The sequence below is a fragment of the Accipiter gentilis genome, chromosome 36, assembly GCF_929443795.1.
Source record: "Accipiter gentilis chromosome 36, bAccGen1.1, whole genome shotgun sequence".
NCBI lineage: Eukaryota > Metazoa > Chordata > Aves > Accipitriformes > Accipitridae > Astur > Astur gentilis.
Window position 1 is genome coordinate 1334048 of NC_064915.1, and position 27875 is coordinate 1361922.

Sequence of the window (27875 nt, forward strand, 5' to 3'; positions counted from 1 at the left end):
GTATTGGTACCCCCCTCTCAGGGTGTAATTACTCCTGGTGCGGCCAAATTTACCCCTTTGGGGGGCCAAAATACCAGCCCTTATGGGGTGTAAATACCCCCTCCAGGGTGAAAATCTGCCTTGGGCAGGGGGTAATTACCCCTCCTCGGGGCCAAACACCCCCCCCACTCTCTCAATTTGGGGTGTGTGGGGGGTGTCCCAAAGCTCTTTCCCCGCCCCCGCTTCCCCACCCCCACCCCCCACCCCCCCCCCTTGCGCCCGGGGCACTTGCACACACACGTGCGACACACGCCGCCGCCCGGGGCTGCGCCGCCGGGGAGGGGGGGGGGTTGGGTGGGTGATGGGATTTTTTTGGGGTGGGGGGTGGGGTTGGGGAGCTGCGCCGGACGCTGTTTTCTGTGAAAACTTGGCTGGGGGAGGGGCCCTGCGCCCGCCCCTCCCCCTTTTGTATATTTTGTACATTAATAATAAACTGGTGGAAAAAAAAGCCGGAGCAGCTGATCTCAGCGCTGGGTGTGGTGGTTGTTGTTACGCGTTCGCTCTGGCACCCGCTGACGGTGTTCACTCTGAAACCTACTGAGGGCAGCCCCAAATCAAGGCGCTTTCCAGTCATTGGTGCACCATTCCTCTTTATTACTGGGGGGGGAGGGGGCACAGGTGGTGCCCCCCGGCGTCCCCTCACTCGCGGGGGGCGGTTGATGACGACCTCCCCCAGAGCCTCCAGCACCTCCCGCTTGTAGTCGTCGAAGTCGCCGTCGATCTGGCTGAGGCCCTGCTCCTCCACCACCCACAGCTGACAGCCCGTCTCCGTGATCAGGCGGGCGTCGTGGCTCACCACGATGACGGCTGCGGGTGGCGGTGACGTCACGGTGAGGCGGCGATGGCGTCACGCCATCCCCCCGCGCCCCAGCTTCCCCCCCCCCCCCACCTCACCTCCCCGGTATTCGTTAATGGCGTCGGCCAAAGCGTCGATGGATTCGATGTCCAGGTTGTTGGTGGGTTCATCCTGGCGGGGGAGGGGAGGGTGAGGGACCCTGGGGAGGGGTCCAGGAGCCCCGCCCCCCGCGCCCCGCCCGCTCACCAGGATGAGGACGTCGGGCTCCCGGCAGGCCAGCTCGGCAAACACCACCCGGGCCTTCTGCCCTCCTGGGGGAAAGGGGTGGGGCTTAGCCCTGGGTAGCCCTGCCCCCAAATGTAGCTCCACCCCCCCCCCACTCCCTGATAGGCTCTGAGCCCTGCCAGTAACACTCAGCCCTTCCCCTCCCCAGCTTCATACCTCTTAGCCCCGCCCATGCCAGCAGGCCCCACCCCTTTCTGAATCCTGACAAAGCCCCTCCCCCGGAATCAGGAGGCTCCACCCACCCCATGGCACACACCTGCCCCATACCCAAGCCCCGCCCCCCAGCAGCCCCCATCCCTTTCTCCACATCAAGACAGCCCCCTGACTCCACCCCCTCAGGTGCTGTCCCCGCCCCTTTTGGGTGCTTGGCCACGCCCCCCACCGGAAAGCTTGGCGATCTGCAGGGTGTGGGCGTGTCCCTCCAGCCCGAAGCGGCCCAGGCACTTGCGGGCGTCCTGGTGGGGGAGGTTGAAGCTGCGCTGCAGGTACTCGGCCGCCGTCTCCTCCAGCCGCAGCTGCTCGGCCGCTTGCTGGTTGAAAAAACCCACTTTCTGGGGGAGAGGAGGCGGGGGTCAGGGCACGCCCACCGGCCCCACCCCTGGGATTAACTCCACCCCACCCCCCTTCTGCTTTGCTGCATGGAACAGCCTGCTGCACGGGTGAGCCCACACCCACTCCTGCTGGGAAGCCACGCCCCCTCCTCCTAGGCTCCACCCCCACTCCTTTGGACAGACCGCACCTCACCCACCTTAAGCTCAACCCCATCATTTGCAGCCCCCCTCCCTTCCGAAGCCACGCCCCATCTTTAAGCCACGCCCTTTTCAGAGGGCACACCCCCATCCCCCCCACCCCCCCCCACTCACCAGCCGGTGGTTCCTGCGCATCTGCCCCCGTATCTGCAAGAGACAGACACGTATTGGGGGGGCCGGGGAGCAAGATCCCAAAATCCAACTCCCCCCCTCAGTCCCCAGAAGCCCCAGGGACACCCGAAACCCCTCACAGGGTAGGTGTGGGGTGTTCATTATAGGGTCTCCCCCCACTGAGGACTCCCCGGGGGGAGCCCTAAAAACCAGAGGAGTGTCCCCAAACTGAGACACACACCCCACCTTTTTGGGGGTGTACCCCCCCAGTTTTTTGGGGAGGGGGGGCTCCCTACCGGCGTCAGCTGCCCCGTCAGCAGCTGCAGCAGCGTGCTCTTCCCCACGCCGTTGGGACCCACGATGCAAACTGGGGGGACACGAGAGAGAAAAAAGGGGGAGTCCCCGGTAGCCCGTGTTATTGTAGGGTCTCGCAGGACACCCACCCCCCCCCACCTTATCCTAAGGTCCCACACCCCTCCTATGGTGTTTATGTAGGGTCTCACCCCGTGACTCCATGTCGATGCCGAAGTCAAGGTTGCGGAAGAGCAGCTCCTGCCCCTCGTAGCCGAAGTCAACGCCTGCGGATGGGGTGGGGTGGAGCTGAGCTGGGGGAAGGCCCCAGACACACCCCAAATACCCTCTGACCCCCCCACTGTCCCCTACCCTCCCGCCCCAGCACCCCAAGTCCCCCCTAATTGCCCCATAACACCCCCCGACAGCCCCCCAAATCCCCCAGGGTACCGTGGAGGCCGAGGATGGGGGGGCTGAGGGGGGGCGGGTTGGGGAAGGTGAAGCGGACGGTGTATTCCCGGGGTCGCTTCAGCAGCTCCGGAGCTTCGGCCGCCTCCTCTGCCGCCGTCCGTCGCCGGCACTTCTGCTGCTTCCGCGTCAACGCTTCCTTCGTCTGCTTCTCCTGGGGGGGGGGGGTGAGGTGAGGGGATTCACTCAGGGATCTGCTGAATGCCCCCTGCACCCATCACCAGATCTTGTCTGGGGAGCTGGGTTGCATGGCAGGATCCAACTGTAGGAAATCCCGTAGGATAACAGCCCCGCTAACCGCCCCTGTCACCAATCCGGCCCCCAGATCCCTCTAGATCCCCACAGTGGATCCCACCCCCAGTGGGGATCCCTGTTGTGAAGCGGAGGGATCCCTGGAGGGATGGGGGTCCCCGGGACGAGGATCTGGGGATGGACACAATGGAAATGAGAGATGCCGGGGGCAAACGGTGATCCAGGGGTGGGGCAGGGAGTGGATCTGAGAGGGATCCTCCCCCCTCGCTTACCGCCTGCTTGGTGGACTTGCCACCAGCCTTGAGGTCACGAAGCTTCTTCTCCTGCTTCTCAAATTGCTTGAGCAGCTCCTTCTGCTTCTGCTGGTACATCTTCTTGAACGTCACTGCAAGGGACGATGGAGCAGGACATCGGGGGGGCGCAAATAACCCCCCCTAATTGCCCCAGCCCTCCCCCTAATTTGTTAGCCATCCACGCACTGTAGTTGCCCCGGTAATAGAAAAGGCGTTGAGCGTCGAGGTGGATGATGTCGGTGCAGACGTCATCGAGGAAACCCTGGTCATGGGACACCACCAGCAGCGTCTTCTTCCAGGTCTGCAAGTAGCTGGATGGGAAACATGGGATGGGGACATTAGTGGGGGGGATATTGAGGGGACGTGGGGACAACCTCCCACTCCACAGGGGAATCACATCTCAGAGAAAAACCTGGCAGGACACCCTGCTTTGGGGACACGCTCCTGTCTTGGGGACAGCTCAGATCATGCAGGACAAACCCCCTCTGGGGACACCCCCACCCTGGGGACACCCCCACCCTGGGGACACCCCCTCCTTGGGGACACCCCATCACGGGGACACCCCATCACAGTGTCACCCCATCTTGGGGACATCCCCACCCTGGGGACAACCCACTTTAATGACATCCCCCCCTTGGGACCACCCCCTCTCAGGGTCCCATCCCCACCCCACCCCTGGGAACCCCTTCTTGTCCCTTGTCTCCCCTCTTTGTCCCCCGGTCCCTACTTGTTGAGCCAGATGACGGCATTGAGGTCAAGGTGGTTGGTGGGTTCATCCAACATCAACAACGTCGGCTCCATAAACAAGGCCCTGAGGTGACACTGGTGTCACCAGTGGGTCTCAGCAACGCCTGTCACCCCCCGCCCCTAACATCCCCTCCCCTCCCACTTACCGGGCCAGTGACACCCTCATCCGCCACCCACCAGAGAATTTCCTGGTAGCTCTGTTCTGCATTTCAGGATTGAAGCCAAGACCAGCCAGGATACGTCGCGCTTTGGCCTCTGCAGCGGCTGCCCCGATGGCCCGCAGCTCCTCATACACCTACGAGGGGATGGGTGTAAATTTAGGGAGTCCTCAGGGGTTTCCCATGCCCCCAAGTGTCCCCTGTACCTTCTCTAGGCGCTCAGAGGCCGCATCATCGCCCCCTTCCAGCATCGCCTGTAGTCGTTTCTCCTCTTCCAGCAGCCGGAGTCGTTTGGTGTCAGCGCGCAGAACTGCCTGCACCGCCGGCGTGTCATCTGCCACCACCTCTGGGGGACAGGGAAGGGGTTTTGGGGGGGAGTCTCAGGGGTTTTGGGGGGAACTCGGGTGTTTTGCGGGGACCTAGGGATCCAGAAGACCCCACCCTCAGAGCCCTGAGCGCACCTTGTTCGCAAAGCAGCACGTCGATGTTGGGGGGGATGCTCAGCGCCCGGTTTGCGATGTGCTTCAGCAACGTCGTCTTCCCTTTCCTGCCGGCAAAGGAGGGGTTAAACACTGCTGGGGAGGGGGGAGGAAGGGTTTGTGATGATTCCCCCTCGCTCCCCACAGCCCCCCCGCCACCCAAGGGTGAGGGGCACCCACCCGTTGGGTCCGACGAGGCCGTAGCGGCGGCCGGCCACGATGTAGAGGTCGGCGTTGACGTAGAGCTCCTTCCCGTGGGCCGAGATGCTGAACTTCTCCAGCTGCGATGGGGAGTCAGGGGGGTCAGGAACCTCCACCCCCCCGGGATAATGGGACAGCCTCCTCACCCCCCCCAGCCCCTCCAACCCACCCCTGCTTTCCCCAGTATAATGGTATGATCCAGTCCCCCCATTTCCCTGTGTAATAGTATGGCCCAGTTCCCCCTCCTTTCCTAGTACAGTGCCTTGTCCCAGTTCCCCCATTTCTCAGTATAATGGTATGGCCCAGTCCCCCCATTTTGCTGCATCATAGTATAGCCCAGTTCCCCCCCCCTTCCCAGTACAGTGGTTTATCCCAGTTTCCCCATTTCCCAGTATAATGGTATAATCCACTCGCCCCATTTCCCATCACAATGGGGCAGCCCACCGGGGAACGGAAGACACCACCTCTGTAATACAGGGGGGACACACGGGAGATACCACCTCACCAGGATGGAGGAGGAGAGGTAGGTACCACCTGGGTGGACTTTGGGGGGGGTTTGGGGTGATTTGAGGGGGTCCCAGGGAGTTTTGGGGGTCCCCAGGGGGGTTATTTTGGGGTCACCTTGATGTCAGAAGCATTTTCCAGCATGGCCTGCCGCGAGGAGAGCTCGGCCTGCGACACCGAGAAGTCGTTCTCGCCCGCCGCTGCCGCCGCCTTTATGGTAGCGACCTGTCGCTCGTACTCCATCTGGGGGGGGGGGGGGGGGGGGGGAAGGGGGGAAGAAAGGGGCGGGGTCAATAACAAGCCACACCCCATCACAAGCCACACCCATTTAGGACCAGGGTCCGCCCCCCCCCCCCTTACCTGCTTCTTCATCTTCTTTTTCTCTTTCTTGCTGACGCGGGCGTCGGGCTCAGCCTTCCTCCCGGCCTCCTCCTCCTCCTCCTCGTGCTGTGACAGGGGACACCCCCCCACCCCAAGCCCCCCAGTCAGCCTCCGGCATCCAGGTGCCTCCCCCACCCCCCCACCTTCCCCCTCATCCCAAAGGAACTCACAGGCTCGTCGCCCTTCGCGGGTTCTTCGGCCTCGTCTTCTTCTTCCTCCTCATCATCGTCACGCAGAGCCGCGAACTTGTTCTGTGGCTGCGGGGACACGCAGGTGCAGTGGGGGGGATATCCCTCACTAAAGAGGGTTTGCCCTGCCTGCCCCCCGCTTTACCTTCCCGCTTTTGGGCCGTGCATCCTCATCGGAGCCTTCAGCCTCATCCTCGCTGGGGGCTTTTCCCTGAGGGGGGGTGGGGAAAGCGGGGTGAGACCTCAAAGTGTGGGGACCCCCACCCCGGGGTGCCCCCTCCCCTAAACCACTCCTTTACCTGCCGCTTCCCCTTGGTCTTCTCGTTCTTGCGACTTTTCTTCTTCTTATCACCCTCCTCTTCCTCCTGCCCGGAACAGTCAGAAAGGGGGGACCCAGGCATCCGGGCCCCTCCCTCAACACAGGACCCCGTTTTTGGGGTGCCCTCCCTCAGCAGACCCAGGCAGCCAAGTTACCCCTACCTTGTTGCTTTTGCCTTTGCTTGGCCGCGAGCTTTCACCCTTCCTCTCCTCCTCCTCTTCCTCCTCGCTCTGTTCCTGGCTCAGTGCCGCGAAGACATTGCCGCCCTGGGAGAGGGATGCAGGGAGGTGGGGACTGGGGACCCCAAAATATTTCCTTCCTTCCCCCCCCCCAAATGTCAGGGGGTCCCAGTTTTACCCCCCCCCTTAAATTTTGGCTCCTTTCCCTCGCTCCCTCTTCCCCATTTTCTCATTTCTCCCCAATTTTGTAGTGTCCCTCTCCTCATATTTCCCCCCCTCTTATTTTTGGGGGCCCTTCCCCTATTTTAGGGAACCCCCCCGGCTATGTGCTCACCTTCCTCCTCCTCCCCCCTTTCCTTGGGGCTGGTGCTGTGGGGGAGACACAGAGGGGGGAGACAGGGTTAGGGAGGGACCATAGAGCTGCAGATCAGCCACAGCCTAGAGCGGACCCAGCCCAGCACTTCCTGGTGGGGACGCTCTAGCCCAGGCGGACTCGCTACTCCTGGGTGGGGGGTGATAATTGACTGCCCCCCCCCCCCCCCCCCCCATCACAGGACTCACCTTCCTCCTCCTCATCCTCGCTGCCGGCAGCTGCCAGTTCCTGCAGGCGCCGGCTAAGCTCCACCTCCTCGGGCTCAGGCTCCGCCCCCGGCCGCCGCCGCTCTTTCCGCCGGTCTCGCTTCCGCCGGGAGGCCTGGGGGGACAACACCTCGTTAACCCCCTCTTTAATTATCCCTATCATTCCTCCATTCGTTAATTCTAAGTCCCAGCTTCCCCAGCCTTCCCCCAGCCCCACCCCCTCTAGCCCCACCCCCTTTGCCTCAATGGTCTCCCCCCCCTCATTAGCGCAGCCCTAACGAACCTGTTGGGCTGGCGCCTCCTTCTCCGGGGGGGTGGGGGTCTCAGCAGGTGCCGGTTTCTCCTCCTCCGCTAGCTCCTCGAAAAACTGGGGGCAAAGGGCAAAGGTCAGGGGTCGCAGGATTAGGCTCAGGGGTCAGGGGTCAGGGGTGAAGCGCTCACCGATTTCTTGCCTCGCCGGTCCTTCTTGCCCTTCTTCACTGGTTGGTCTGGGCGGGGAAGGGGGGGGGGGCGGGGTCGGGGACCCAAGCGTCTGGCCACACCCTGCCCCACCCACCCCACGCTGCCCTGAGGGACCGAGGTGTCCAGAGCCACCCCCACCCCAAGGGACCCACCTGTCCCATCCCCCCACAACGGGCTACGGGCCCCAAGCATCCCAGCGCTCCCCCTCCGTCCCATCTGCTTTACCACCCCACCGACGCACCCAAGACCCCCCCAAAAGCGTTAATCCCCCCCAAAGGGTTAATGCCCCCCCCCAAGGGACAATCCCCCTTCCAAAGGGTTAGTTCACCCCCCCAAAGGAATAATTGCTCCCTCAAAAGGAATAATTCTTCCCCCCAAAAAATAATGCCGCCCCAAAAAGGGATAAACCCCCCCACAGAGACCTAGACATCCAGCTGTCGCAGCCCCCCCAACAGGCCTCACTATCCCTTCAGGGGACCCGGACCCCCTCTCCCCCCCCGCCCCGGCTCCCCCCTCCCTCCCAGGTGTCCTGACTCCTCCCCCCTCCCCCCCCCGTCCGGAGAGACCCCGGGGTCCGCCCTTACCCTGTCCCTCGCCCTCCCCCCGCCATTCCTCCTGCTTGGCGGCCGCCGGGCGCGCTCCCTTCGGCATGGCCGGCCGCCTCTTACTGCGCCTGCGCAGCCACAGAGACTCGGCTAGAGCGTCGACCCGGTAGAGTCTCCGCTTCCGGTCCGCCACGGCACCGGCCCGGGACGTTTGCGCTACGGATTGGTTCGCTGGCCCTCGGGTCCCGCCCACTGACTCCCTAATCGGGTCGGGAGGGTTCGTCCCTCCTACTTCAGGGTGATTCTTCCTCCCATTGGCTCTCACGGGTTCGTCCCGCCCCTTTCTGGCGTAACTTTTTCTCCCATTGGCTCCCGCTGGTTCGTCCTTCCCCGCGAGGTGATGTTTCTCGCCGTTGGCTCTCCCGCCGATTCGTCCCTCCCCGTTTCTGAGGGGAGGTCTCCCTCCCATTGGCTCCTCCCCCTCCCATCTCCCCCGGCCTTCCACCCTTCCTATTGGTCGCGGCCGGCCCCGCCTCATCACGTGATCTCCCGTCATGCCCCGCAAGCGGCCGTTCAGCGCGAAGCGGAAGAAGCAGCAGCTCCGCGACCGGCGCGAACGGAAGCGGGGCGGTGAGCGGGGACCGGGTTAGGGGAGAACCGCGGCGACCGGCCGGCCGGCCCCTGACCCCCCTTTTTTTTGTCCGTAGATGCCCCGACAGGGCCGGACTCGGGCCCGGGCAGCCGTAGTGGGAGCCGGGAGCGGGGAAACGACGCGGTCCCAGTTGAAACGGGAGATCCGGTTCCTCCTCCCCGCCGCCATGATCCCGGCAGGTAACCGGGAGGGATGGAAAGGAGAGGGCGGGTTTGGTGTGCGGTTCGAGGGAACCTGGGTGGGTGAGGGAGGGGATCCGGGCGTCTACATGAGGCCGCGGGTATCCGGCAGGTTCCGGCTGCAGCTCGGGGGGCCGCGGGCCGAGGCCTTGGCGCGACGCCGGCGACGGGCCCAGGAGGAGCTGCTGGAGCTGCTGCCCGAGACCGCCCTTGAGCTGGACCCCGACAGCATTTACGGCCCTGGTGAGGGGCAGATACCGCAGGGGAAGGGGGGCAAATACACCGGGGGCGGGGGGGTGGCGGGCAAGTAAGCAAAGAAGGGGGGGGGGTAAGCAGCTTGGAGGGGCGGCAATTAAGTGCTGGGGGCTGTAACTAACAACTAGGGGAGGGAGAGTTGCCATGGGAGAGAGTGGAATTAATCATCTAGGAGTCAAATGGCTTGGGGGGGTTAATAATGGTCGAGAGGGGTCTGAGTGGGGGCGATTAGGTATGGGGAGTGGGGGATGTGGTGCTTGGGAGGGGTAAATGGCCTAGGGGGGGGCCAAATACCCCCCGAGGGGGGTCCTGGGGCTGGTGGGATCCAGGCTGCTGGGTGCCAGGGCTGGATTTCCCACGTCGGCCGCCCTGGAGTTTTGCCATGAGCCCGGAGGAGCTGCGAGTGAAGGAGGAAGCAGCTTTCGGCACCTTCCTCCGAGCTCTCCGGGAGGGCCAGCGCCCCGGGGGCACCGAGGAGGGGGGCACCGACGGCGATGATGATGGTGGGGACGTGGCTCCCTTTGAACACAATCTGGAGGTGAGAGGGGACACCGAGGGGATGTGACTGGGTGGGGAGGCGGGGGGCTTAATGGACAAAGGGGGTCACTGTGTCCCTTCCCAGACATGGCGGCAGCTCTGGCGGGTGTTGGAGATGTCTGACATCATCCTCCTCATCACCGATGCCAGGCACCCGGTGAGTGAAGAAGGGATCCTGGTGTCTGGGGTGGGATCCAGGCATTTGGGGTGCTGCTGAGCCCTCCCCCACCCCTTACGCTGTCATCGGTGTCATCTGTCCCCCCTACCAGGCGCTGAACGTGCCGCCAGCGTTGGCCACCCATGTGACGCGTGAGTTGGGGAAGGGCCTGATCCTCATCCTCAACAAAGTGGACCTGACCTCCCCTGCTGTGGCCACTGCCTGGAGCCACCTCTTACGCCGTCGTTTCCCCGCCGCCCGCGTTGTCCCCTTCACCTCCGCTCCCCGACGGAACCCAGCACCCGGTAGGGGACCCGGAGAGGGTGGGGGGTTGACATGGGGAGGGACACCCAAGTGTCCCAAATCCTTCCCCTCCGCCACCCACCCACCCTTATTTCTCCCCCAGGGCTACAACGGCGGCAGAAACGGGGGGGTGGTTGGAGCCGGGCTGTGGGACCCCGGCAGCTTCTGGAGGCCTGCGAGAGCATCGTAGGGGGAGAAGGTGAGTGGGGAAGGGGGGCACCCCTGAGTGCTGAGTGGGGGAGAGGACATATAAGGTGGGGTCTCCCATCTACTTTCTGGGTGGAGTGGACTGTGGTGTCCCTTCAGTCGCTTCATAGTGGGGTGGGTGTCCCAAGGGGTGACTGAGGGGGGTGGGTAGAGCTGTGGGGACACCCTTGGGTGCTGGGGGTGGTGTCCCAGCATCCCCTGGGTGCCCCTCTCCCCCATCATCACCCACCACGTCTTTGCAGTGGACCTGAGCAGCTGGCGAGCGCGGCTGGACCGGGCAGAGGAGGCGGCAGCGCGGGGGGAGGAAGAAGAAGAGGAAGAGCAGCAGGAAGAGGCGGGGGACAGCGGAGAGGCAGATGATGGTGATGGTGACGGTGTCACGGTGGCCCCCCGGCAATGGGAGCGTTACCGCCATGGTGTCCTCACTCTGGGCTGTGTTGGTGAGGGGCGGGGCTTGGTGACAGGGCGGGGCTTCGCATAGGTGGGGTTATGCTGGGTGGGGGTGTGGACCCTGGTGAGGGGTGGGGCTGATAAGGGGGTGTGGCCTGCCCCATGAGGTGGGGCTTATGGGGGCATCTCCGCCCACCAGGTAGAGGGAAATGGGCTGGTGAGGGATTCGGGTGGGGGCGTGTCCTGTTGTGGGGGTGTGGCTCCCGGGAAGGGGCGTGTCCCGAGCCTCCCCCCCCCTCCCTGTCAGGCCTGCCGAATGCTGGCAAGTCGTCGGTGCTGAACGCGCTGGTGGGGCGAAGCGCCGTCAGTGTCTCCCGTGCCCCCGGCCGTACCCGCTACTTCCAGACCCATTTCCTCACCCCCCGTGTCCGCCTCTGCGACTGTCCTGGCCTTGTTTTCCCCTCCTGCGCCCCGCCGGCTCTCCAGGTGGGTCCTGGCCCCCTCCCTGCCCCTGCCTCACAGAGACACCCCCCTCTGTCCCTGCTGAGCCCCCTCCATCTGTGTGTGTGTCCCCACCCCAGGTGCTGGCAGGTGTCTACCCCATCTCGCAGCTGCAGGAGCCTTACTCGGCCGTGGGCTACCTGGCCTCCCGCATCCCGCTGCCGCCTCTCCTCCAGCTGCGGCCCCCCAGCGCTGCCGCTGGCTGGACTGCTTGGGACATCTGCGAAGGTATGCTGTTTTCTGGGCAAATTCACTCAAAAAGGACTTTTTTTTTATTATGATTATTAAGGTTTTTTTGTGGGGTGGGTTGTTTTTTTGTTATTGTTTTTTTCCTCCTAGCATGGGCGGAGAAACGAGGGTACAAAACAGCAAAAGCAGCTCGCAACGACGTCTACCGGGCGGCCAACAGCATCCTACGCTTGGCAGCCGAGGGGCGACTCCGCCTCTGCCTGCGCCCCCCTGGCTACGCTGCCCAGAAGGGTGAGCCCCCGCTCCCACCATCCCCATCCCCCCTTCTGCCCCCCAGGGGGCCTGGATCCTTTCTGGGGTGGGACGGGGGGGGAGGGGGTGTTTTCCAGATGTCGGAGTCCCCTTACTATGCCCCCCACCCCCCCCAGATTTATGGGAGCAGCACCCTGAGACGGCAGCGCTGGCGGCACTGCAGGAGCAAGGGGACCCGGGTGTCCGGAGCTCTGCCCCCCCGGGGGAGGGGTCGACATCGGAGGACGAGGAGGAGGGTGAGAGTGGTGAGGAGGTGGAGCCTGGGGAGACCACGCCCCCTGCCAGCACCGCCCCCAACCCTTTTGCTCTGCTGGGAGAGGATGAGTGTTAGCTCTGTCCCTTCGGGGTGGAGCCAAGGGGAGGTCCAGCCCCATATTGTTACACTAATACCATATATAGAATAAAGGGAAGTTTATTTCTGCAGCTGGTGGTCTTTTTTTTTTTTTTTTTTTCTGATTGGGTAGAGGCAGCTTCTGCAGGAACCAATCAGAAGTCACATCTCCATGCTGCTGTTGGGTAGGGCTTATGCTGGGCTGTGCTCTGGGGCGGGCCCTGAAGAAGTGATGTCACAGCACTACCCTGATAGCCCCACCCCCTTCCTCAACCCCACCTCCCTCCCCCATTATTTGCGTTTAGCCCTGTCTCCGATAGTAGCCCTGCCTAATTAACTTCATTCTCCAATTAGCCTGGCTGGGGTTAAGCTACCCCACTGTCTAGACTTGGCTCCACCTCCACCTGAGTTGGCTCCACCCCCAGCCCTTAGCCCCACCCCTAGAGTTGGCTCCACCCCCAGCCCTTAGCCCCACCCCTAGAGTTGGCTCCTCCCCAGCCCTTAGCTCCGCCCCCTAGATCAGCTTTAACAGGGCAAGTCCCTTCTCACCCAGACCCCGCCCCCTTTCCCCAGGCCCCCCCTTCACTGACCGGTGGGCGTGGCCTGGCCGGGGGGGCGGAGCTCCTGCTGGCAGAGGTAACGCCGGCAGCGGCCGCAGCACCGACATCGTAGCACCCTCCGGGGCTGCCCCCGCCCTGCGGGAGGGACCCAAGTGTCTGGCTCAGGCCCCCCACAACCCCTCTGGGTGTCCCCAACACCCCTGGGCAGGGGGTCACCTAGGCCCCCCCCCCCCTCCATCTCCCCATGACCCACCTCGCAGGCGCAGGTAACCCCCAGCCCCGGGCAGCAGCAGGGAGCAGCAGCGGCGGCACACAGCCCGCTTCACTGAGGGGGCCCTGGCAGGGGGGACGGGGGAGACAACACTAAGTTGGGGGGGGGGGGGGGTCAGGACCCCCCCCCCCCCCCCCCCCCCCCCGTTCCTGGTAGCTCACATGCGCAGGACAAGGCGGCGGGCGGCCCCTCGCTGGGTGCTGCAGTAGAAGCGGGCGAGGGCCGGGCTGTGTGGGAGCACCCAGTGCGCGGCCTGGGGGAGGGGGACACGGCTGCAGCCCCCCACACCCACCCCTCCTCTCTGCCCCCCCCCCCCCAGCCCCATTATGTTCCCCCAGACCTCCGTGGCACCCCCATACCCACCCTGTCCCCCCATAGCCTCCCTGGGCCCCTTTCCTTCCCCATCCAATCCCCTACATCCCCCCCCCCCCCCCGAGCCCCCAAGATCCCCATAGCACCTCCCAGGGCCCCCCCTGGACGCTCAGGGCCCCCATAGTCCCCCCCTGGACCCCTATAACCTCCCCCCCATAACCCCTCCCAGGGCCTCCCCTGACCCCTGTAGCCCTTCCATAACCCTTCCAGGGCCTCCCCCGGACCCCTATAGCCCCCCATAACTCCTCCCAGGGTCCCCCCGGACCCCTATAGCCCCTCCATAACCCCCCCAGGGCCCCCCTGCCCCCCATAATCCCTGCCAGGGTCCCCTCGGACCCCTGTAGCCCCCTATAACCCCCCCAGGGTCCCGCCGGACCCCTATAGGGCCCCCCCCAGACCCCTATACACACCTCCGCCCCACCTGGAAGAGGAAGTTGAGCCGCTGCAGCGCCTCGCGGTCCCGCACCGGCGCCGCCATCGCGTTCCCGATTGGCCGCGCCCCCACCGGCTGGGCGGGACCGACGTTCCTCATTGGCCGGTAGCCTCGTCGGGGAGGGGGCCGGAGCCGCCCCGTCCCGCTCTACCAAGTAGGGGCGGGAGGGGGTTACGAGCGCGGGACGCCACTTCCGGCGCTGCCATAAGCCGTCACTTCCGGCGCTGGGCCCGGCGCGGCGGCTGAGCGGCGGTGAGTGGGGGGCGGGGGTAGCCGGGACCCCCTCTCTGGGGACCCTGGCATGGCCCTTCCCTATAGGGTGTCCCCTATAGAGCCCTTTCCATAGGAGCCCCTCTACAGGGATCGCGGCACGGCCCCTCTCTGAGGGTTGTCCCCTATAGGGACCCCTGTAGCGACCCGGAACAGCTTCCCCTCCCCGACAAGGCCTCCCCTATAGGGTCCCTTCCTATAGGGTGGGGTGCCCCCTACGCGTCCCCTTTTCCATAGGGAATCCCCTATAGGAACCTGGGTACTGCTCTTCCCTAAAGGACATCCACTTCAGGGTGCCTTTTCTATAGGGGCACCCCTATAGGGACCCCAACCCTGCGGGGAATCTGTTAGAGAGCCTCTTCCTCTGGTGATTTCTCTCTAGAGACCCCCCCCCACCCTGGACAGAGAGTCCCCTATAGGGTCCTACCCTATAGCGACTGCTCTAAAGGGCTCTCCCAGAGCTTCTCCTTTACGGGGAGCTGCCTATAGAGGCTCCTCTGTGGGTCGTTTGTGCTATAGGTGCATACTCCTCTATAGGGTCTCCCTGTCACCGTGGTAGCTGCTCCTGCCACCAGCAGTGTGTTGTGTTAACTGAATTCAGCTGGTTTCCCCCCCCCCCCCCCCCCCCCCCCCCCCCCAAAAAAAGCAGTGGGAAAACGCCTCGGCCCCTTGGCATTGCTTCCCGCCAAAATGATGGCATCGCTTTGATGGAATTGAGCTGCTTTCGCCCCCAAAACTGCTTCACACCCGCGCCATTGCCTCAGCATTGCTTCCCAGCAAAATGACGGCATCGCTTTGATGGAATTGAGCTGCTTTCACCCCCAAAACTGCTTCAGGCTTGCCCCGGCACCTCAGCGTCGCTTCCTGCCAAAATGACGTCATCGCCTTGGCAGACTTGAGCTGGTTTCACCCCAAAACTGCTTCGAACCCCTGCTATCACCTCAGCATTGCTTCCTGCCGAAATGACATCATCACCTTGACAGAAATGAGCTGTTTTCACTCCAAAACCACTTCAAACCTTAGCCGTCACCTGGGCATCATGTCCTACTAAACTCATGTCACTGTCTTGACAGATTTGAGCTGTTTTCTTCCCAAAACCTCTTTGAACCCCTGCTGTCACCTTGGGATTGCTTTGCACCAAAATGACATCGTCACCTGGATGGAATTGAGCCATTTTCTCCTCAAAACCGCTTTGAATCCGTGCCATCACCTCAGTATCGCTTCAGTTCAAACCCACGTTGTTGTTTTGACCAAATTGAGCTGTTTTCTCCCCAAAAGTGCTTCGAACCCACATAGCCGCACCTTGGCATCGCTTCCCACCAAAACCACATCATCACCTTGACCGATTTGAACTGTTTTCTCCCCAAAACTGCTTTGAACCCCCATCGCTGCACCTTGCCATCACGTTCTTACTGAAACCACCTCATCCTCTTAACAGATTTAAGCTCTTTTCCCCAAAAAAAACCTCTTCAAACCCTCCCCATCCCACTGTCCCTTCCCAAAACCTCCTTGTCTGAGCCTAGCCATCGTGCCCCCAAATTTTGGCAGCGGCGGGGGGCCACAGCAGTGCCACCATGTCGGGTGCCGACCCCCTGGAGACACTGCAGGTGGAAGCAAGCTGCTCGGTTTGCCTGGAATACCTACAAGATCCTGTCATCATCGAATGTGGTCACAATTTCTGTCGTCGCTGCATCACTCGCTGGTGGGCTGAGCTGGCGCGGGATTTCCCCTGCCCCGTCTGCCGTAAAACCTCTCGTCATCGCGCCCTTCGACCCAACCGGCAACTCGGCAACATGGTAGAAGCCGCCCGGCAGCTTCGCGGTGCCAAACGGAAAGCCAGGGAGGAGAGTCGCTGTCAAGCTCACGGCCAAGCTTTGGCTCGATTCTGTCGCGATGATCAAGCCCCCGTTTGCCTGCTCTGCGAGATCTCCCACGCCCATCGTGCCCACGCCCTTGTCCCTCTTGATGATGCAGCTCTTGAATATAAGGTGGGGGGATGGGGGGGGAGACCGAAACCTTCGTGGGGTGAAGATGGGGAGTGTCCCCAAGTCTTGGTTTCGGCCCCAAATTTGGCCTCGGGGCTGTTTGTGGAGGAGTTTCAGCTGTGATTAGTCTCCATCTCCATTTTCAGCCCCAAATTCTTCCCTGAGACCATCTGTGGGAGGGGTTTTGGCTGTGGCTCGTCTCTATCTCCAGCCCGGGGGGGGGATTTAGCCCCAAACTCTCTCCCTGAGGGCGATTGTGGAGGGGATTTGGCTGACATCTTGTCCCTATCTCCGTTTTTAGCTCCAAAACCTTTCCCCAAGGCAGTTTGTGGAGGGAATTTGGTCCTGGCTTGTCCCCGTCTCCTTTTCCAGCCCCTGAAGAGGGGATTCAGCCCCAAACCCTCTCCCCGAGGCTGTTTGCAGAGGAGTTTGAGCAGCAACTCATCCCCATCTCTGTTTTCAGACCCCAGTTCTTCCTCAAGACCATCCAGGGAGGGTTTTTGGTCGTGGCTCGTCCCCGTTCCCAACCCCTGGTGATGGGATTTAGCCCCAAACCCTCTCCCCAAGGCTGTTTGCAGGGGAGATTTCTCCGTGACTAAGCCCCGTCTCCATTTTCAGCCCCAGAACTTCTCTCTGAGTCTGTTTTTGGAGGGATTTCAGCCCTGGCTCATCCCCATCTCTGTTTCAAAGCCCCTGAGGATGGGATTTAGCCCCAAGCCCTCTCCCTGAAGGCATTTGTCAAGGGGGTTTGGCCGTGGCTCATCCCCTTCTCCGTTTTCAGCCCCAAAACCTTTCCCTGAAGCCATTTACAGAGGAATTTGTGCAGCAGCTCTTCCCTGTCTCCATTTTCAGCCCCAAATTCTTCCCCCAGACCATCCAGGGATGGAACTGGGCCCTGGCTCATCCCCATCCTCATCTCCAGCCTCTTGCAGAGGGGCTCAGCCCCAGTGGAGGAAGTGATTCGGGGCTGGAGGAAGGATTCCAGGCAGGGGGGTCCCATCCTGTTGCCCACCCTCTTCTCTCCCCACCCTGACAGGAGAAGCTGCAGCGTTGCTTGGAGCCGCTGGAGCGGAAGCTGGAGGCAGTCGCCGGCTGTCGAGCACGGGAGGAGAAGAAACCGAGTGAGCTGAAGGCAGGTTGATGGTTCTGGGGGATGCCAGGGAGATCCCAGCAACTCCCAGCCCTCACTAGTGTCTTTTCCTATCCCATCCCATCCTGGCAGAGGAAGGTGGCTCTACGGCGGGAACGCATCACCCAGGAGTTTGAGGAGCTTCATCAGCTGCTGGAGGAGGAGGAGCGGCTGCTGCTGCGGCGGCTGGAGGAGGAAGAGCGTGAAATCCTGCAGCGGCTTCAGGCCAACCTGGCTCAGCTCGGCGAGCAGCGCCGGGTCCTGGCCGCCCTTGTGGCCGAGCTGGAGGAGAAATGTCTGCAGTCGGGTGCCGAGATGCTCAAGGTAGGGCGGGATCGGGATCAGCAGCAGGTGGATCACTACCGGTGATGGGATCAGCAGCAGGGATGGGATGGCCCGGAACGGGCTTGTCACTGGGGATGGCATCCCTGGGGATGGGATTGGGTTTGGAGAAGGGATTGGCCCTGGGAATAGGATCAGTTTTGGGGATGGGATCACCCCGGGGGACAGGGCTGGTTTGTGGGACAGGATCCCTGGGGATGGGATTGGTTTTGGGGATGGGATTGCTGCTGGGGGTAGGATCAATTCTGGGGACAAGATCCACCACAGGGATGGGACTGGTTTTGGGAATGGGATTGCCAGGGATTGGTTTTGGGGATGGCATTGGTTCTGGGGACAGGATCCCCAGGAATGGGATTGGTGTTGGGGATGGGGTCACTGCAGACAGGATTGGCTTTGGGGATGGGATCACCAGGGACAGGTTTGATTCTTGGGGGCAGGATCATCAGAAAAGGGATTGGTTTTAGGGATGGGATCATGCCCAGAGATAGGATTGCTTTTGGGGGCAGGATCCCTGGGGAGAGAATCCGTGTTGGGGATTGGATCTGGGCTGGGATCACCGCCTGGGGCCAGGATTGGTCCTGGCAACTGCGATAAGGGCTGGGATCCCCATGGTTGTGACCGATCCTGCCCTGGAGATCGACTTTGAGGGGGGATCTAGCACACCTAACTCCCCTTTTTTCCTCCTTTCCCCCTATTTTCCTGCTTCCCCCCCATTTCAGGACATCAAGGACACCCTGGCCAGGTAAGAACCGCGCAGGTGATCCGGGCCGCTCTCCAGGCTCCATTCTGGGGTAGAAAAGCGGGATGTGGGGGTGCATCAGCTGGTGTGTCCCACCTCCCCCGGGGCTGCTGGCAGGTGTGAGGCGGCGGCAGCACCAGTAGAAGAACCAGTTTCCGTCCCCATTGAGCTGGAGAAAAATTTCTGCAGTTTTCCCCGGCAATACTTCACCCTCCGGAAAATCACCCGGCGCCTCATCGGTGAGGAAACCTCCCATCGTGCCGCGGCCGGGACTCCCCCACTTCATCATGCTCCCCACCCCCTAAATCCACCCCGTCTTGGTGTTGCCATCCAGGCGAGGTGACGCTGGATCCCGACACGGCACATCCCAACCTGGTTTTATCGGAAGATCGGAAAAGCGTTCGTTTTGTGGAAGTTCGACCCCGGGATTTACCCGATACCCCACGGCGTTTCACCATCTACCCCTGTGTTTTGGCGGCACAAGGTTTTACCTCTGGTCGTCATTACTGGGAGGTAGAAGTTGGCGATAAAACCCATTGGGCTCTCGGTGTTTGTAAGGATTCGGTCAGTCGGAAAGGGGAATTAACACCGTTACCGGAGACGGGATATTGGCGGGTACGGCTTTGGAATGGCGATAAGTACGCAGCTACCACCACCCCCTTCACCCCACTGACGGTGCGGGTGAAACCCAAGCGGGTGGGCGTCTTCGTGGACTATGAAGCTGGAAAAGTGGCTTTTTATAACGTCACCGATCGCTCCCACATTTACACTTTCACCGATACTTTCACCGAAAAGATTTGGCCGCTGTTTTATCCTGGGATCCGTGCTGGCAGGAAAAACGCGGCACCTCTCGTTATCCGTTCGCCTACAGATTGGGAGTGAGGGGGAGAGCGGCGCCGGCGGGGTTTGGCTTGATGGTGTCTGGCAGCGCCAGGATCCGGTACTCCGGCACTGCCGGGGTTTCGTGCTCTGATGTGCTGCCAGGATCCAGCACTCCGGCATAGACAAGGTTTGGCTGTCCAATATCCGGCACTGCAGGGGTTTGGCTCTCTGATGCCTGGCACCACCGGGACCCGGTACTCCGGCACCGCCAGGGTTTGGCTCTCTGACATCTGGCACCACTGGGATGCAGTGATCCGGCACTGCTGGGATTTGGCCTTCCGACATTCAGCACTACCAGGGTCTGGCAATCTGGCACCACCAGGAATTGGCTCTTGGACATCGAGCACCACCAGGATCCAGTGCTCCGGCACCACTGGGATTCAGCACTCTGGCACCACTGGGCTCTTGCTCTTTGCCATCGAGCTCCACGGCACCGCAGCGGCCCAGCTCACTGGCATCATCGGGGGGGGTCTGGATTGCCGGCACTGGCTGGATCTGATTCTGCGGCACCACTGGAGGCGTGTGCGGTGGTAGGTGCAGGCGTGTGGCAGGGCTATGTCCCCTCTGTGTCCCTCTGTCTGTGTGTCCCTGGCCCCGTGTACATCCTGGGGTCCGTGTCACTCCACATGTCCCCATATCAGTTCATGGCTCTCCACCTGTCCATATGTCCATCTGTGTCCCGTCTGTCTCTCAGTGTCCCTCTGTCCATCTATGTCCCTCCACGTCCTCATGTCTGTGCCCCTCTGTGTCTCCCCATGTCTATCTGTGTCCCTCTGTCCCTCCACGTATCCCTCCACATTCCCATATTTGTCCTTCTGTGTGTCTCCATGTCCCTCTGTGTCCCCATGTCTGTCCCTCCATGTCCCTCTGTGTCCCCAGGTCCATTGTGTCCCCACATCTGTGTCTCTCCCTGTCCCCACACCATCCACATCCCTGTGTCCCTCTGTGTGTCCATCAGTGTCCCCCTGTCCATCTATGTCCCTCCATGTCCTCACGTCCCTCCATGTCCCTCCACAACCCCATACTTGTCCTTCTGTGTGTCCCCATGTCAATCCATGTCCCTCTGTCTGTGTGTCCCCCGGGTCCATTGTGTCCCCACACCATCCACATCCATGTGTCCTTCCGTGTGTCCCCATGTCCTTCCCTGTCTCCACATCATCCATGTGTATGCATCCCCATGTCCATCCATGTCCCACCTCTGTCCCTCTGTGTCCCCCTCCATGTCCATCAGTGTCCATGTCCCTCCATGTCCCCACATCTGTGCCCCTCTGTGTGTCCCCACATCCCTCCACATCCCCATATTTGTCCCTCTGTGTGTCCCCAGGTCCATCCATGTCCCCACATCTCTCCGTGTCCCCACACCATCCATGTCCCTGTGTCCCTCCGTGTGTCCCCATGTCCTTCCCTGTCCCCCCATCATCCATGTCCATCCATGTCCCTCGCTGTCCCCCACGGCCACCCGTGTCCCAACGTCCTCCACGTCCCCGTCTCCCTCCCCACCCCTGTTATTCCCATCTCCCTCCCCACATCCCCGCCCCGCCGTCGCCCACGCCTGGGCCGTCCCACACGCCTCTCGCACGCCTCTCACACGCCTCGCACACGCCTCCCACACGCCATGGCGCCCTCGGGGCCACCGGAACGGGGCCCGCTGGCCCGACTGGCGCGAGAAACCTCATGCCCGACCTGCGGGCAACCGCTACGGGACCCCGTCCTTTTTGCCTGTAACCATAGCTGCTGCCGTCGCTGCCTGCCCGTTGCCCGTCCCGGGGAACCCGTCGCTGCCTTCTCCTGCCCGCGGTGCTGCCTGCCCTGCTCCCCTCGCCGTCTCCGTACCCCCGTGGCTTTGGCCGTGGAGAGTCGCATCGCCCAACGTTTGGTTCGGGGAAATCCCGGCCCCCCTCGCCGGCCACAGCGCTGCAGGTAAAGGGAGAAGGAAGCTGGCAGGGTCTGGGGGGGGACCCAGTATTTGGGGGGGCTTTGGGGAGACCCAGGGGGACTTGGGGGACCCAGGCATCCAGGGGGGATTTGGGGGAATCCAGGTGTCTGGAGGGACTTGAGGAGGAACTGGGGGAACTTGGGGGACCCAAGCATCCAGGGAAGACTTGGAGGACCCAGGTGTTTGGGGGGCAAATTGGGGGGATTTGGGGAGACCCGTACATCCAGGGAGACTTGGGGGACCCAGGCATCCAGGGGGGGGATTTGGGGGAATCTAGGTGTCTGGGGGGACTTGGGGGACCCAGACATCCAGGGGGAATTTGGGGGGAATCTAGGTGTCTGGGGAGACTTGTGGGGCTGAGGGGGAATTTGGGGGGATGCAGGCATCCAGGGGGACTTGAGGGGGAACTGTGGGGATTTGGGGGACCCAGGTGTCGGGGGGGTACTTGGGGAGAATGCAGAGGTGCTGGTGTGGGAAACTGGGTTATTGGCGGGGGGGGGTGTGCTGATCCAGGGGTGCTGGGGGGATGACACCCAGCTGTTTGGGGGGACTGAGGGGGGTCTTGGGGGGCTGGAAGGTGGGGGGTGGACAGAACATGGCCCAGGGGTGCTGGGGGGATGACACCCAGGCATCTGGGAGGGATTTTTGGGGTGCTGGGGGGGGGGGTGGAACTGGTGGGGCTGGGGGACTTTGGGTGCCAAGGGGGAAACCCAGGCATCTGCGGTGAGGGGGGGGTGTCCCACGGGTGGTGGGGGCACCCAGCTATTTCGGGGTGCTGGAGGACCCAAGCATCCGGCCATGACCCCGTGTCCCATCCCTCACGTGCCCAGACGCCCAAGTCCCGTGTCCCTGTCTCATGTCCCCCCCCCACCCCGCCGGGGTTGTCACCACACCCCAGGTGACCTCGACACCGCCCCGGCTGGGGGGGGGCACCCAGGCGTCCGGGGCTCACGTGCCGGGCGGGGCCCGATCCGGCTGGGTAACATTTTTGGGTGATGACGCTTGTTTTGGTGGCACCTTGTCCTTCCCTTGGGGACACACCCCAGTCTGGTGGCATCTTCCCCCCTGGGGACACTTCCCCTGCGCCCCCCCCCGGGGTGTATTTGGTGCCTTTTGTGTCCCCCCCCCTCCCTTTTTGGTGACATCCCCCCCCCCACTAACCCTCACCCCTCTTCTCCCCACAGCCTGGGGGCCCAGCTCCGAGCCGATGCCGCACCCCCCCCGCGCCCCCCATCCCCCAAGGAGCCACCCGGGGGAGGGGGGGAGCCCCCCAAAAGCTGCCCCCCCTCCTCCTCTTCGCTGATGCCCCCCCAATAAACACCGTCTCCCCCCCCCCCACTACGAGCACCACGGCAGCGGTCACAGCGGTGCCACCTTTAATGCCCACAGGTGCCATGGAGTGCGGGGCGGGGGGGGGGGGCATGATTTTGAGAGGGGGGCACCCCAAAATGGCCCCCCCAAACACTGGGTGTGTCTGTGGTGGGGGGTGAGGCAGGATGGGGGGACCAGGAGATGATGTTTGGGGGGGGGGAGGGGAGGGTGTCAGGCAGATATTTTGGGGAGGTAGGTTCCTCAAGAGCTGGGGGGGGGGGGGGGGCATCAGGCATCGACTGGGGGGGGCTCAGGCATTGATTTGGGGAGGGGCGGGCCCAAGGTGATGGGGGAGTGATTTTTGGGGTGGGGGGTCAAGCCCAGAGTCAATATTTGGGGTCAGGGGTCCTGGAGGGGGGACACGGGTCAATCGGGAGGGGGGGGGGGGGGTCTGTGGAGGAGGGGGGCAGGAGCATCCATAGGGGATTCCTCAGTGCTCCATAGGGGCAGGGGGCCCGGGGGGCAGCGCTTGGGGCCCCCCCCCGGCCCCCGGTAGGCCCCCCCCAGCCCCCCCCCGCCGCCCCCGTCCCCGTTTATGACCCCGGACGCAGTGGAGGTGACCGCAGCCTTCGTCCCCCCCCCTCGTCGTCGCCACTGCCTCTTCCTCCTCCTCTTCCTCCTCGCTCTCCGTTGAGCTCTCCCCAAACGCCCGCGGCTTCTCATAGATACAGCAGCCTGGCGGGGGCGGAAACGGGACAGGGGGGGGTGTCAGGGGACACAGGTGTCCCCAGGGGGGACCCAGGCATCCGGGGGAGGGGACAGGGGTGGCCCCAGTGCCACTCACACTTGGAGGAGCGGCGGCCAAGGTGCTCGTTGTCGACGGTGTCGCTCGACCACTCGACTTTCTTGTCTGGCTTCCGCTTGCGCAGCTTCAGGGTCAGGCTGCGGTTCTCCTGGCGGGGGTGGACGGGGTGTGGGGAAAGGGGTGTCACCGGTGCGGTGACGCTGTGGGCAAGGACACCCCCCAACCCCTCCTGTGGGCTCTGACACTGTCCCTAAACAGCCCTGGTCATGTCCCCTGACACCATCTCCTTCCCTGTAATGCGACCACCCTCATTGTGTCCCCTGGCAATGCCCCTGTCCCCAACACCACCCCGCATCCAGCCTGGCTGTCCTCTCTGACACTGCTCTTGTCCCCAGTGCTGTCCCGCTACAGCCCCGGTCATGGCCCCCGACACTGTCCCTGACCCCAACCCCGGTCATGGCCCCTGACCCCGACCCCACTACAGCCCCGGTCATGGCCCCCGACACTGTCCCTGACCCCGACCCCACTACAGCCCCGGTCAAGGCCCCCGACACTGTCCCTGACCCCACTGACCCCACTACAGCCCCGGTCATGGCCCCCGACACTGTCCCTGACCCCGACCCCACTACAGCCCCGGTCATGGCCCCCCGACACTGTCCCTGACCCCAACCCCACTACAGCCCCGGTCATGGCCTCTGACACTGACCCTGACCCTGGTCATGGCCCCTGACCCTGTCCCTGACCCCAACCCCACTACAGCCCCGGTCATGGCCCCTGACACTGACCCTGACCCCGACCCTGGTCATGGCCCCTGACCCTGTCCCTGACCCCGACCCCACTACAGCCCCGGTCATGGCCCCTGACACTTCGTGTCCCCAACAGCCCCAGTTGTGCCCCCCAACGCCATGTCTCCCCCAGCCCTGGTTGCCCCCCCCCCAAGATTTACACACACCCCACACACACTATTTACCCCCCCAGCAGGATTTATACACACCCCCCCCCACCCCGAGTATTTATACCCCCCTGGGTGTCTATAGCCCCCACCCCCCATATCTCTAGCCACCCCATGGTATGTACAGATTCCCCCCAGGTACCTATAGCCCCCCCCCCCAGGCATTTACAGTCCACCCCCCCCCCCCCATCCGGGTATTTACAACCCCCCTTCAGCATCTATAGGTCCTCCTCCATATCCATAGTCACCCTTGGTACATACAGACAATCCCCCTGGGTATTTATTCCCCCCCCCCCCGCCTTGGTACCTATAAGCCAATCCTGAGATCTATAGACACCTCTCGGGTATTTATAGCCCCCCCCAGTACCTATAACCCCTCCTCAGTATCAATATGTCTGATCCCAGTATCTATAGCCCCCCCCACCTCAGTATCTGTAAGCCCCTTCTGCTACCTATAGACCCCTCCTAGGTATTTATAGCCCCGCTCCCAGTATTCATAGCTCCCTCCCCAGTACCTATAACCCCTCCCCAATATCTATAGCCCCCCCCCCCCACTATCTATAAGCCCCTTCTGAGATCTATAGACCCCCTCTCAGCTATTTATAGACCCCCCTTCCCAGTATCTATAGGTCTGTCCCTGGTATCTATAGCCCACCCCCCTCAGTATCTATAAGCCCCTCCTGAGATCTATAGACCCCCCTCAGGTATTTATAATCCCCCGCCCCGACCTATAAACCCTCCCCAGTATCTATAGGCCCGCCCCCAGTACCTATAACCCCCTCCCCCCCAGTATCTATAAGCCCCTTCTGGTATCTATAGACCCCTCCCAGATATGTATAGCCCCCCCCCCCTCAGTATCTACAAGCTCCTCCTGAGATCTGTAGACCCCTCTCAGGTATTCATAGCCCTCCCCCAATACCTATAACCCCTCCCCAGTATCTACAGGCCCGCCCCCAGTACCTATACCCCCCCCCTCAGTATCTATAGACCCCTCCCACGTATTTATAGCCCCCCCCCGATACCTATAACCCCCGCCTGGTACTTATACCCCCTCTCTCCGGTATTTATAGCCCCCGCCCCCCCCCCCCCCCCGGCCCTCACCGGCTCGGCGGCGCCGGTCTCGATGACGATGGCGGTTCCGCAACCGCCGCTGTCCGCCGCCTCCGCCATGGTTCCAGCCGGGCGGTGCGGTGCCCCGGGGGGGGTTGGGGGTCCCGGCCACCGCCGAGGCCCCGTTGAAGGGGGGGGGAGGGGGGGAGGGGGGGGGGGGGGGAGAGCACCGGGAAGGGCCGGGTCGCTCTCGCCGCCGCCGCCCCGGTGCAGCGTTCACCGCCACCCCCACTTCCGGTCGGTGGCTGGAGCACTTCCGGCAGGTCCGCCATACAATGCGGTCCCCCGGTGAGGGAGCACTTCCGCCGTACGGGGGGGGTGGGGTCGACTAGCGCGCATGCGCGGAGTAACCAGCCTGGAGGGGCGACTTGCAGGGGCAGATAGGGGCGGAGGGGGGCAGTTTGGGGGGACATAAAGGGCCTGAAGGGGCAAATAGGGGCCAAGGGGGCACTTTGGGGGGGTGGATAGCGCCTGAGGGGGCAAGTCAGGGGCTGGGGGGGGACCAGTTTGGTGGACAAATAGGGTCTCTGGGGGGGGTAGTTGAGGAGGGCAGATAAGGGCTGGGGGGAGTAGAGAAAGCCTGAGGGGGCAGTTCAGGGGCTTTGCAGGGGGCAGATAGGGCCTGTGGGGGCAGTTGAGGGGCTGGGGGGGGGGGGGCAGACAGGGGCAGCAGATAGAGGCTGAGGGGCAGTTTGGGGGGGGGGGGGCAGATGGGGCTGGAGGGGCTAAAGAGCAGTTTGGTGGGGGTGGATCTAGGGACTGGGGGGGGCACTTCAAGGACCAGGGGGGTAAATAAGGGCTGAGGGGGTCACAAGTGAGACACCCCCAAGCACAGCCCTGAATAAAAACCCCAGGGGCTTTTATTACCCACGTGGGAGGGGGCAAATACCCCCCGGGGGGGGGGGGGGGCAGATACCCCATCACGAATCCTCCTTCTCCTGAAACCTGTGGGGAAAGGAGGGAACAGTTATGGGAGGATTTGGGGGGGTCCCCCTATAGTTGGGGGGGGGGGGGGGAAGGGGGGAGTCAAAATGGCGGGGGGGGGGGGGGGGGGGGGGGGGTGTCAAAATGGCAGAGGGGGGGGCCCTCACCGGCAGTGGGGGCAGGTGTAGAAGACGGTCTGGCCCTCGTCGGCCGAGCGCATCTGCCGGGTGCGGTACGCCATGCCCTCGTGCCCACAGCGGGGGCACCGCCGTTCCACCTGCGCCAGCCCCCCCCCAAATTGTGGGGGTTACTCCCCCTGCTCTGCAAGCTTGACCCCTACCCCCGCAGTTCGGGGGGGGGGGGGGGGCAGGGTGAGGTTAACCCCCAAATATCCTGGCCCCAAGGAGTTTTATGTGTTGGGGGGGTGACAACACATCCCATTCTGTGGGGCGTCCCCTCCCAGCAAGGTTTTACCCCCCCCCCCCCCCCGTTGGAATTTTGGGGTGGGGGGCCCCATCCCAGTAGGGTTTTACCCACCCAAGCAGGATTTTTGAGTGGGGGTCCCATCCCAGTGAGGTTTTGGGGTGGGGGTCCCATTCCAGTGCGGTTTTATCCATCCTCAAGCAGGATTTTGGTGTGGTGGTCCCCCCCCAGTGGGGCTTTGGGGTGGGGGTCCCCTCCCCACTGGGGCTTTATCTCCCCCAAGCAGGATTTTGCAGTGGGGGCTCTATCCCAGTGGGATTTTGGGGTGGGGGTCCCATCCCCAGTGGGACTTGCCCCCCCACCCCACCCCCAACTCACCAGGGGCCCCTCGAGGTGGGGCGCAGGATCCGACCCCCGGCCGGCTGCCGGCTCTAACCGGTTGAACTCGATGGCACTGCGGATGGTTTTACCCTCAAAATCTGGCAGGGGAAGAAAAGAAACCAAAAAAAAAGAAATCAGGGTGGTCTCAGAGGGGACCAAAATATCAGGGTGCCTGCCCCCCCCCCCTTCACTGACCATCGGTGTGGAGGGTGAAAGCACAGCGGGGGCAGCGGACGGTGCTGCGGGGGCCAGGCCGGGGCAGGACGGAGCCGCATTCGGGGCAGAAATCCAGGCAGGACTGGAAGCAGGAGGGGGGCAGCTCCATGGCTGGGGGGGGGGGGAAATGAGGAGGGGGGGGTGTCAGTGAGGGCCCCCCAGCACCCCCTTATTCCTCAGTGCCATTGACCACCCCCCATTGCCCCTCACTCCCCCCTGCCTCAATCACCCCCATGACCCCCCCATCACCCCCCAATCCCCCCATTGCCCCACATTCTCCCCAGCCCAACCAATGACCCCCCCTGCCCCCCAATCCCCTCCTTAGCCCCCCATGCCCTCAATACCTCCCCAATCCTCCCATGACCCCCCCAGCCCCCAACGGCCCCCCCAGCCCCCCAATCCCCCTCTTTTCCCCTCCCAATCCCCCTCTTACCCCCCCCAGCCTCCAATGACCCCCCCAGCCCCCCAATCCCCCCTTGGCCCCCCCCAGCCCCCTAATCCCCCCCCTTAGCCACCCCATTCCCCAATGACCCCCCCATGCCCCAACGGCAACCCCAGCCCCCCAATCCCCCCCGAGCCCCCCCAGCCCCCAATGGTCGTCCCCAACCCCGTGACCCCCCCCCCAGTCCCCACCGCCCGGAGCAGACAAGTCCAACCTCCTCCGCGGCGACCGGAGCGCGCGCAGGAGGAAAGCCTCTGACGCGCCGCCGCGCCGCGCCGCTCCGCCCCGCCCCTTCCTCTACGTCACTTCTCCCCAAGCTTGCGGAGCGAGGAGCTAATTATTGGAGGCCCCCC

General features: G+C 63.2%; 6 protein-coding genes across 9 annotated transcripts; 2 read left to right on the plus strand and 4 right to left on the minus strand.

Annotated features, from left to right (window-relative positions):
- Positions 1–484: 484 nt before the first annotated feature.
- Positions 485–8643, minus strand: ABCF1 (ATP binding cassette subfamily F member 1; the record flags this gene model as incomplete). The annotated part of the gene is made up of 26 exons (XM_049792708.1): positions 8066–8643; positions 7461–7507; positions 7303–7386; positions 7002–7134; positions 6775–6809; positions 6423–6527; positions 6242–6307; positions 6088–6153; positions 5925–6011; positions 5734–5820; positions 5491–5616; positions 4849–4949; positions 4651–4736; positions 4396–4535; positions 4178–4326; positions 4012–4095; positions 3471–3595; positions 3264–3376; positions 2722–2893; positions 2484–2558; positions 2277–2347; positions 1984–2016; positions 1503–1671; positions 1082–1146; positions 934–1006; positions 485–846 (listed from the first exon to the last, which is right to left on the minus strand). Coding segments are annotated over exons 1-26 (3171 nt in total), but the record flags the coding sequence as incomplete, so codon positions are not given.
- Positions 8644–8733: 90 nt separating this feature from the next.
- Positions 8734–12039, plus strand: GNL1 (G protein nucleolar 1 (putative)). Its single transcript, XM_049792709.1, has 10 exons — positions 8734–9100; positions 9457–9650; positions 9735–9806; positions 9919–10111; positions 10213–10308; positions 10559–10756; positions 11014–11192; positions 11288–11435; positions 11547–11687; positions 11825–12039. The coding sequence occupies exons 1-10, from the start codon at positions 8734–8736 to the stop codon at positions 12037–12039; spliced, it is 1803 nt and encodes a 600-aa protein (XP_049648666.1).
- On the minus strand, positions 12040–13774 carry RPP21 (ribonuclease P/MRP subunit p21). Of its 3 annotated transcripts, none has more exons than XM_049793104.1 (5): positions 13664–13774; positions 13032–13123; positions 12853–12935; positions 12630–12734; positions 12040–12260 (listed from the first exon to the last, which is right to left on the minus strand). In XM_049793104.1, exons 1-5 carry the CDS (start codon positions 13772–13774, stop codon positions 12232–12234), a joined length of 420 nt encoding a protein of 139 aa, XP_049649061.1. In that variant the 3' UTR covers positions 12040–12231. The 3 variants fall into 3 exon arrangements, with proteins under 3 accessions (XP_049649061.1, XP_049649060.1, XP_049649062.1); XM_049793103.1 differs by having other exon boundaries at positions 12853–12962; XM_049793105.1 differs by lacking the exon at positions 13032–13123 and having other exon boundaries at positions 13653–13774.
- An 87-nt stretch (positions 13775–13861) lies between these two features.
- Positions 13862–19027, plus strand: TRIM39 (tripartite motif containing 39). Its single transcript, XM_049792940.1, has 7 exons — positions 13862–13927; positions 15019–15933; positions 16967–17062; positions 17153–17383; positions 18121–18143; positions 18258–18379; positions 18475–19027. Exons 2-7 carry the CDS (start codon positions 15520–15522, stop codon positions 19020–19022), a joined length of 1434 nt encoding a protein of 477 aa, XP_049648897.1. The 5' UTR covers positions 13862–13927; positions 15019–15519; the 3' UTR covers positions 19023–19027.
- Positions 19028–22320: 3293 nt separating this feature from the next.
- Positions 22321–25272, minus strand: PPP1R11 (protein phosphatase 1 regulatory inhibitor subunit 11). The gene is made up of 3 exons (XM_049793106.1): positions 25128–25272; positions 23114–23222; positions 22321–23004 (listed from the first exon to the last, which is right to left on the minus strand). The coding sequence occupies exons 1-3, from the start codon at positions 25194–25196 to the stop codon at positions 22760–22762; spliced, it is 423 nt and encodes a 140-aa protein (XP_049649063.1). The 5' UTR covers positions 25197–25272; the 3' UTR covers positions 22321–22759.
- Positions 25273–25841: 569 nt separating this feature from the next.
- POLR1H (RNA polymerase I subunit H) lies at positions 25842–27743 on the minus strand. Of its 2 annotated transcripts, none has more exons than XM_049793113.1 (5): positions 27737–27743; positions 27060–27191; positions 26862–26962; positions 26228–26337; positions 25842–26081 (listed from the first exon to the last, which is right to left on the minus strand). In XM_049793113.1, exons 2-5 carry the CDS (start codon positions 27187–27189, stop codon positions 26057–26059), a joined length of 366 nt encoding a protein of 121 aa, XP_049649070.1. In that variant the 5' UTR covers positions 27190–27191; positions 27737–27743; the 3' UTR covers positions 25842–26056. The 2 variants fall into 2 exon arrangements, with proteins under 2 accessions (XP_049649070.1, XP_049649069.1); XM_049793112.1 differs by lacking the exon at positions 27737–27743 and adding an exon at positions 27714–27735.
- Between the last annotated feature and the right edge of the window lie 132 nt (positions 27744–27875).

Coding starts and splice junctions, on each gene's coding strand:
- GNL1 (XM_049792709.1), top strand. CDS start 8,734: ATGCCCCGACAGGGCCGGACTCGGGCCCGGGCAGCCGTAGTGGGAGCC. Junction 9,651..9,734: donor CCTTTGAACACAATCTGGAG/GTGAGAGGGGAC, acceptor GTCCCTTCCCAG/ACATGGCGGCAGCTCTGGCG. Junction 10,757..11,013: donor CCTCACTCTGGGCTGTGTTG/GTGAGGGGCGGG, acceptor CCTCCCTGTCAG/GCCTGCCGAATGCTGGCAAG.
- RPP21 (XM_049793103.1), bottom strand. CDS start 13,774: ATGAGGAACGTCGGTCCCGCCCAGCCGGTGGGGGCGCGGCCAATCGGG. Junction 12,735..12,852: donor GGGTTACCTGCGCCTGCGAG/GTGGGTCATGGG, acceptor TCCCTCCCGCAG/GGCGGGGGCAGCCCCGGAGG. Junction 12,261..12,629: donor CGGCCAGGCCACGCCCACCG/GTCAGTGAAGGG, acceptor TCACTTCTTCAG/GGCCCGCCCCAGAGCACAGC.
- TRIM39 (XM_049792940.1), top strand. CDS start 15,520: ATGTCGGGTGCCGACCCCCTGGAGACACTGCAGGTGGAAGCAAGCTGC. Junction 15,934..16,966: donor ATGCAGCTCTTGAATATAAG/GTGGGGGGATGG, acceptor CCACCCTGACAG/GAGAAGCTGCAGCGTTGCTT. Junction 17,063..17,152: donor AGAAACCGAGTGAGCTGAAG/GCAGGTTGATGG, acceptor CCATCCTGGCAG/AGGAAGGTGGCTCTACGGCG.
- PPP1R11 (XM_049793106.1), bottom strand. CDS start 25,196: ATGGCGGAGGCGGCGGACAGCGGCGGTTGCGGAACCGCCATCGTCATC. Junction 23,223..25,127: donor AGACCGGCGCCGCCGAGCCG/GTGAGGGCCGGG, acceptor CACCCCCGCCAG/GAGAACCGCAGCCTGACCCT. Junction 23,005..23,113: donor TGGCCGCCGCTCCTCCAAGT/GTGAGTGGCACT, acceptor CGCCCCCGCCAG/GCTGCTGTATCTATGAGAAG.
- POLR1H (XM_049793113.1), bottom strand. CDS start 27,189: ATGGAGCTGCCCCCCTCCTGCTTCCAGTCCTGCCTGGATTTCTGCCCC. Junction 26,963..27,059: donor TTTCACCCTCCACACCGATG/GTCAGTGAAGGG, acceptor TTCCCCTGCCAG/ATTTTGAGGGTAAAACCATC. Junction 26,338..26,861: donor CCCACCTCGAGGGGCCCCTG/GTGAGTTGGGGG, acceptor GGGCTGGCGCAG/GTGGAACGGCGGTGCCCCCG.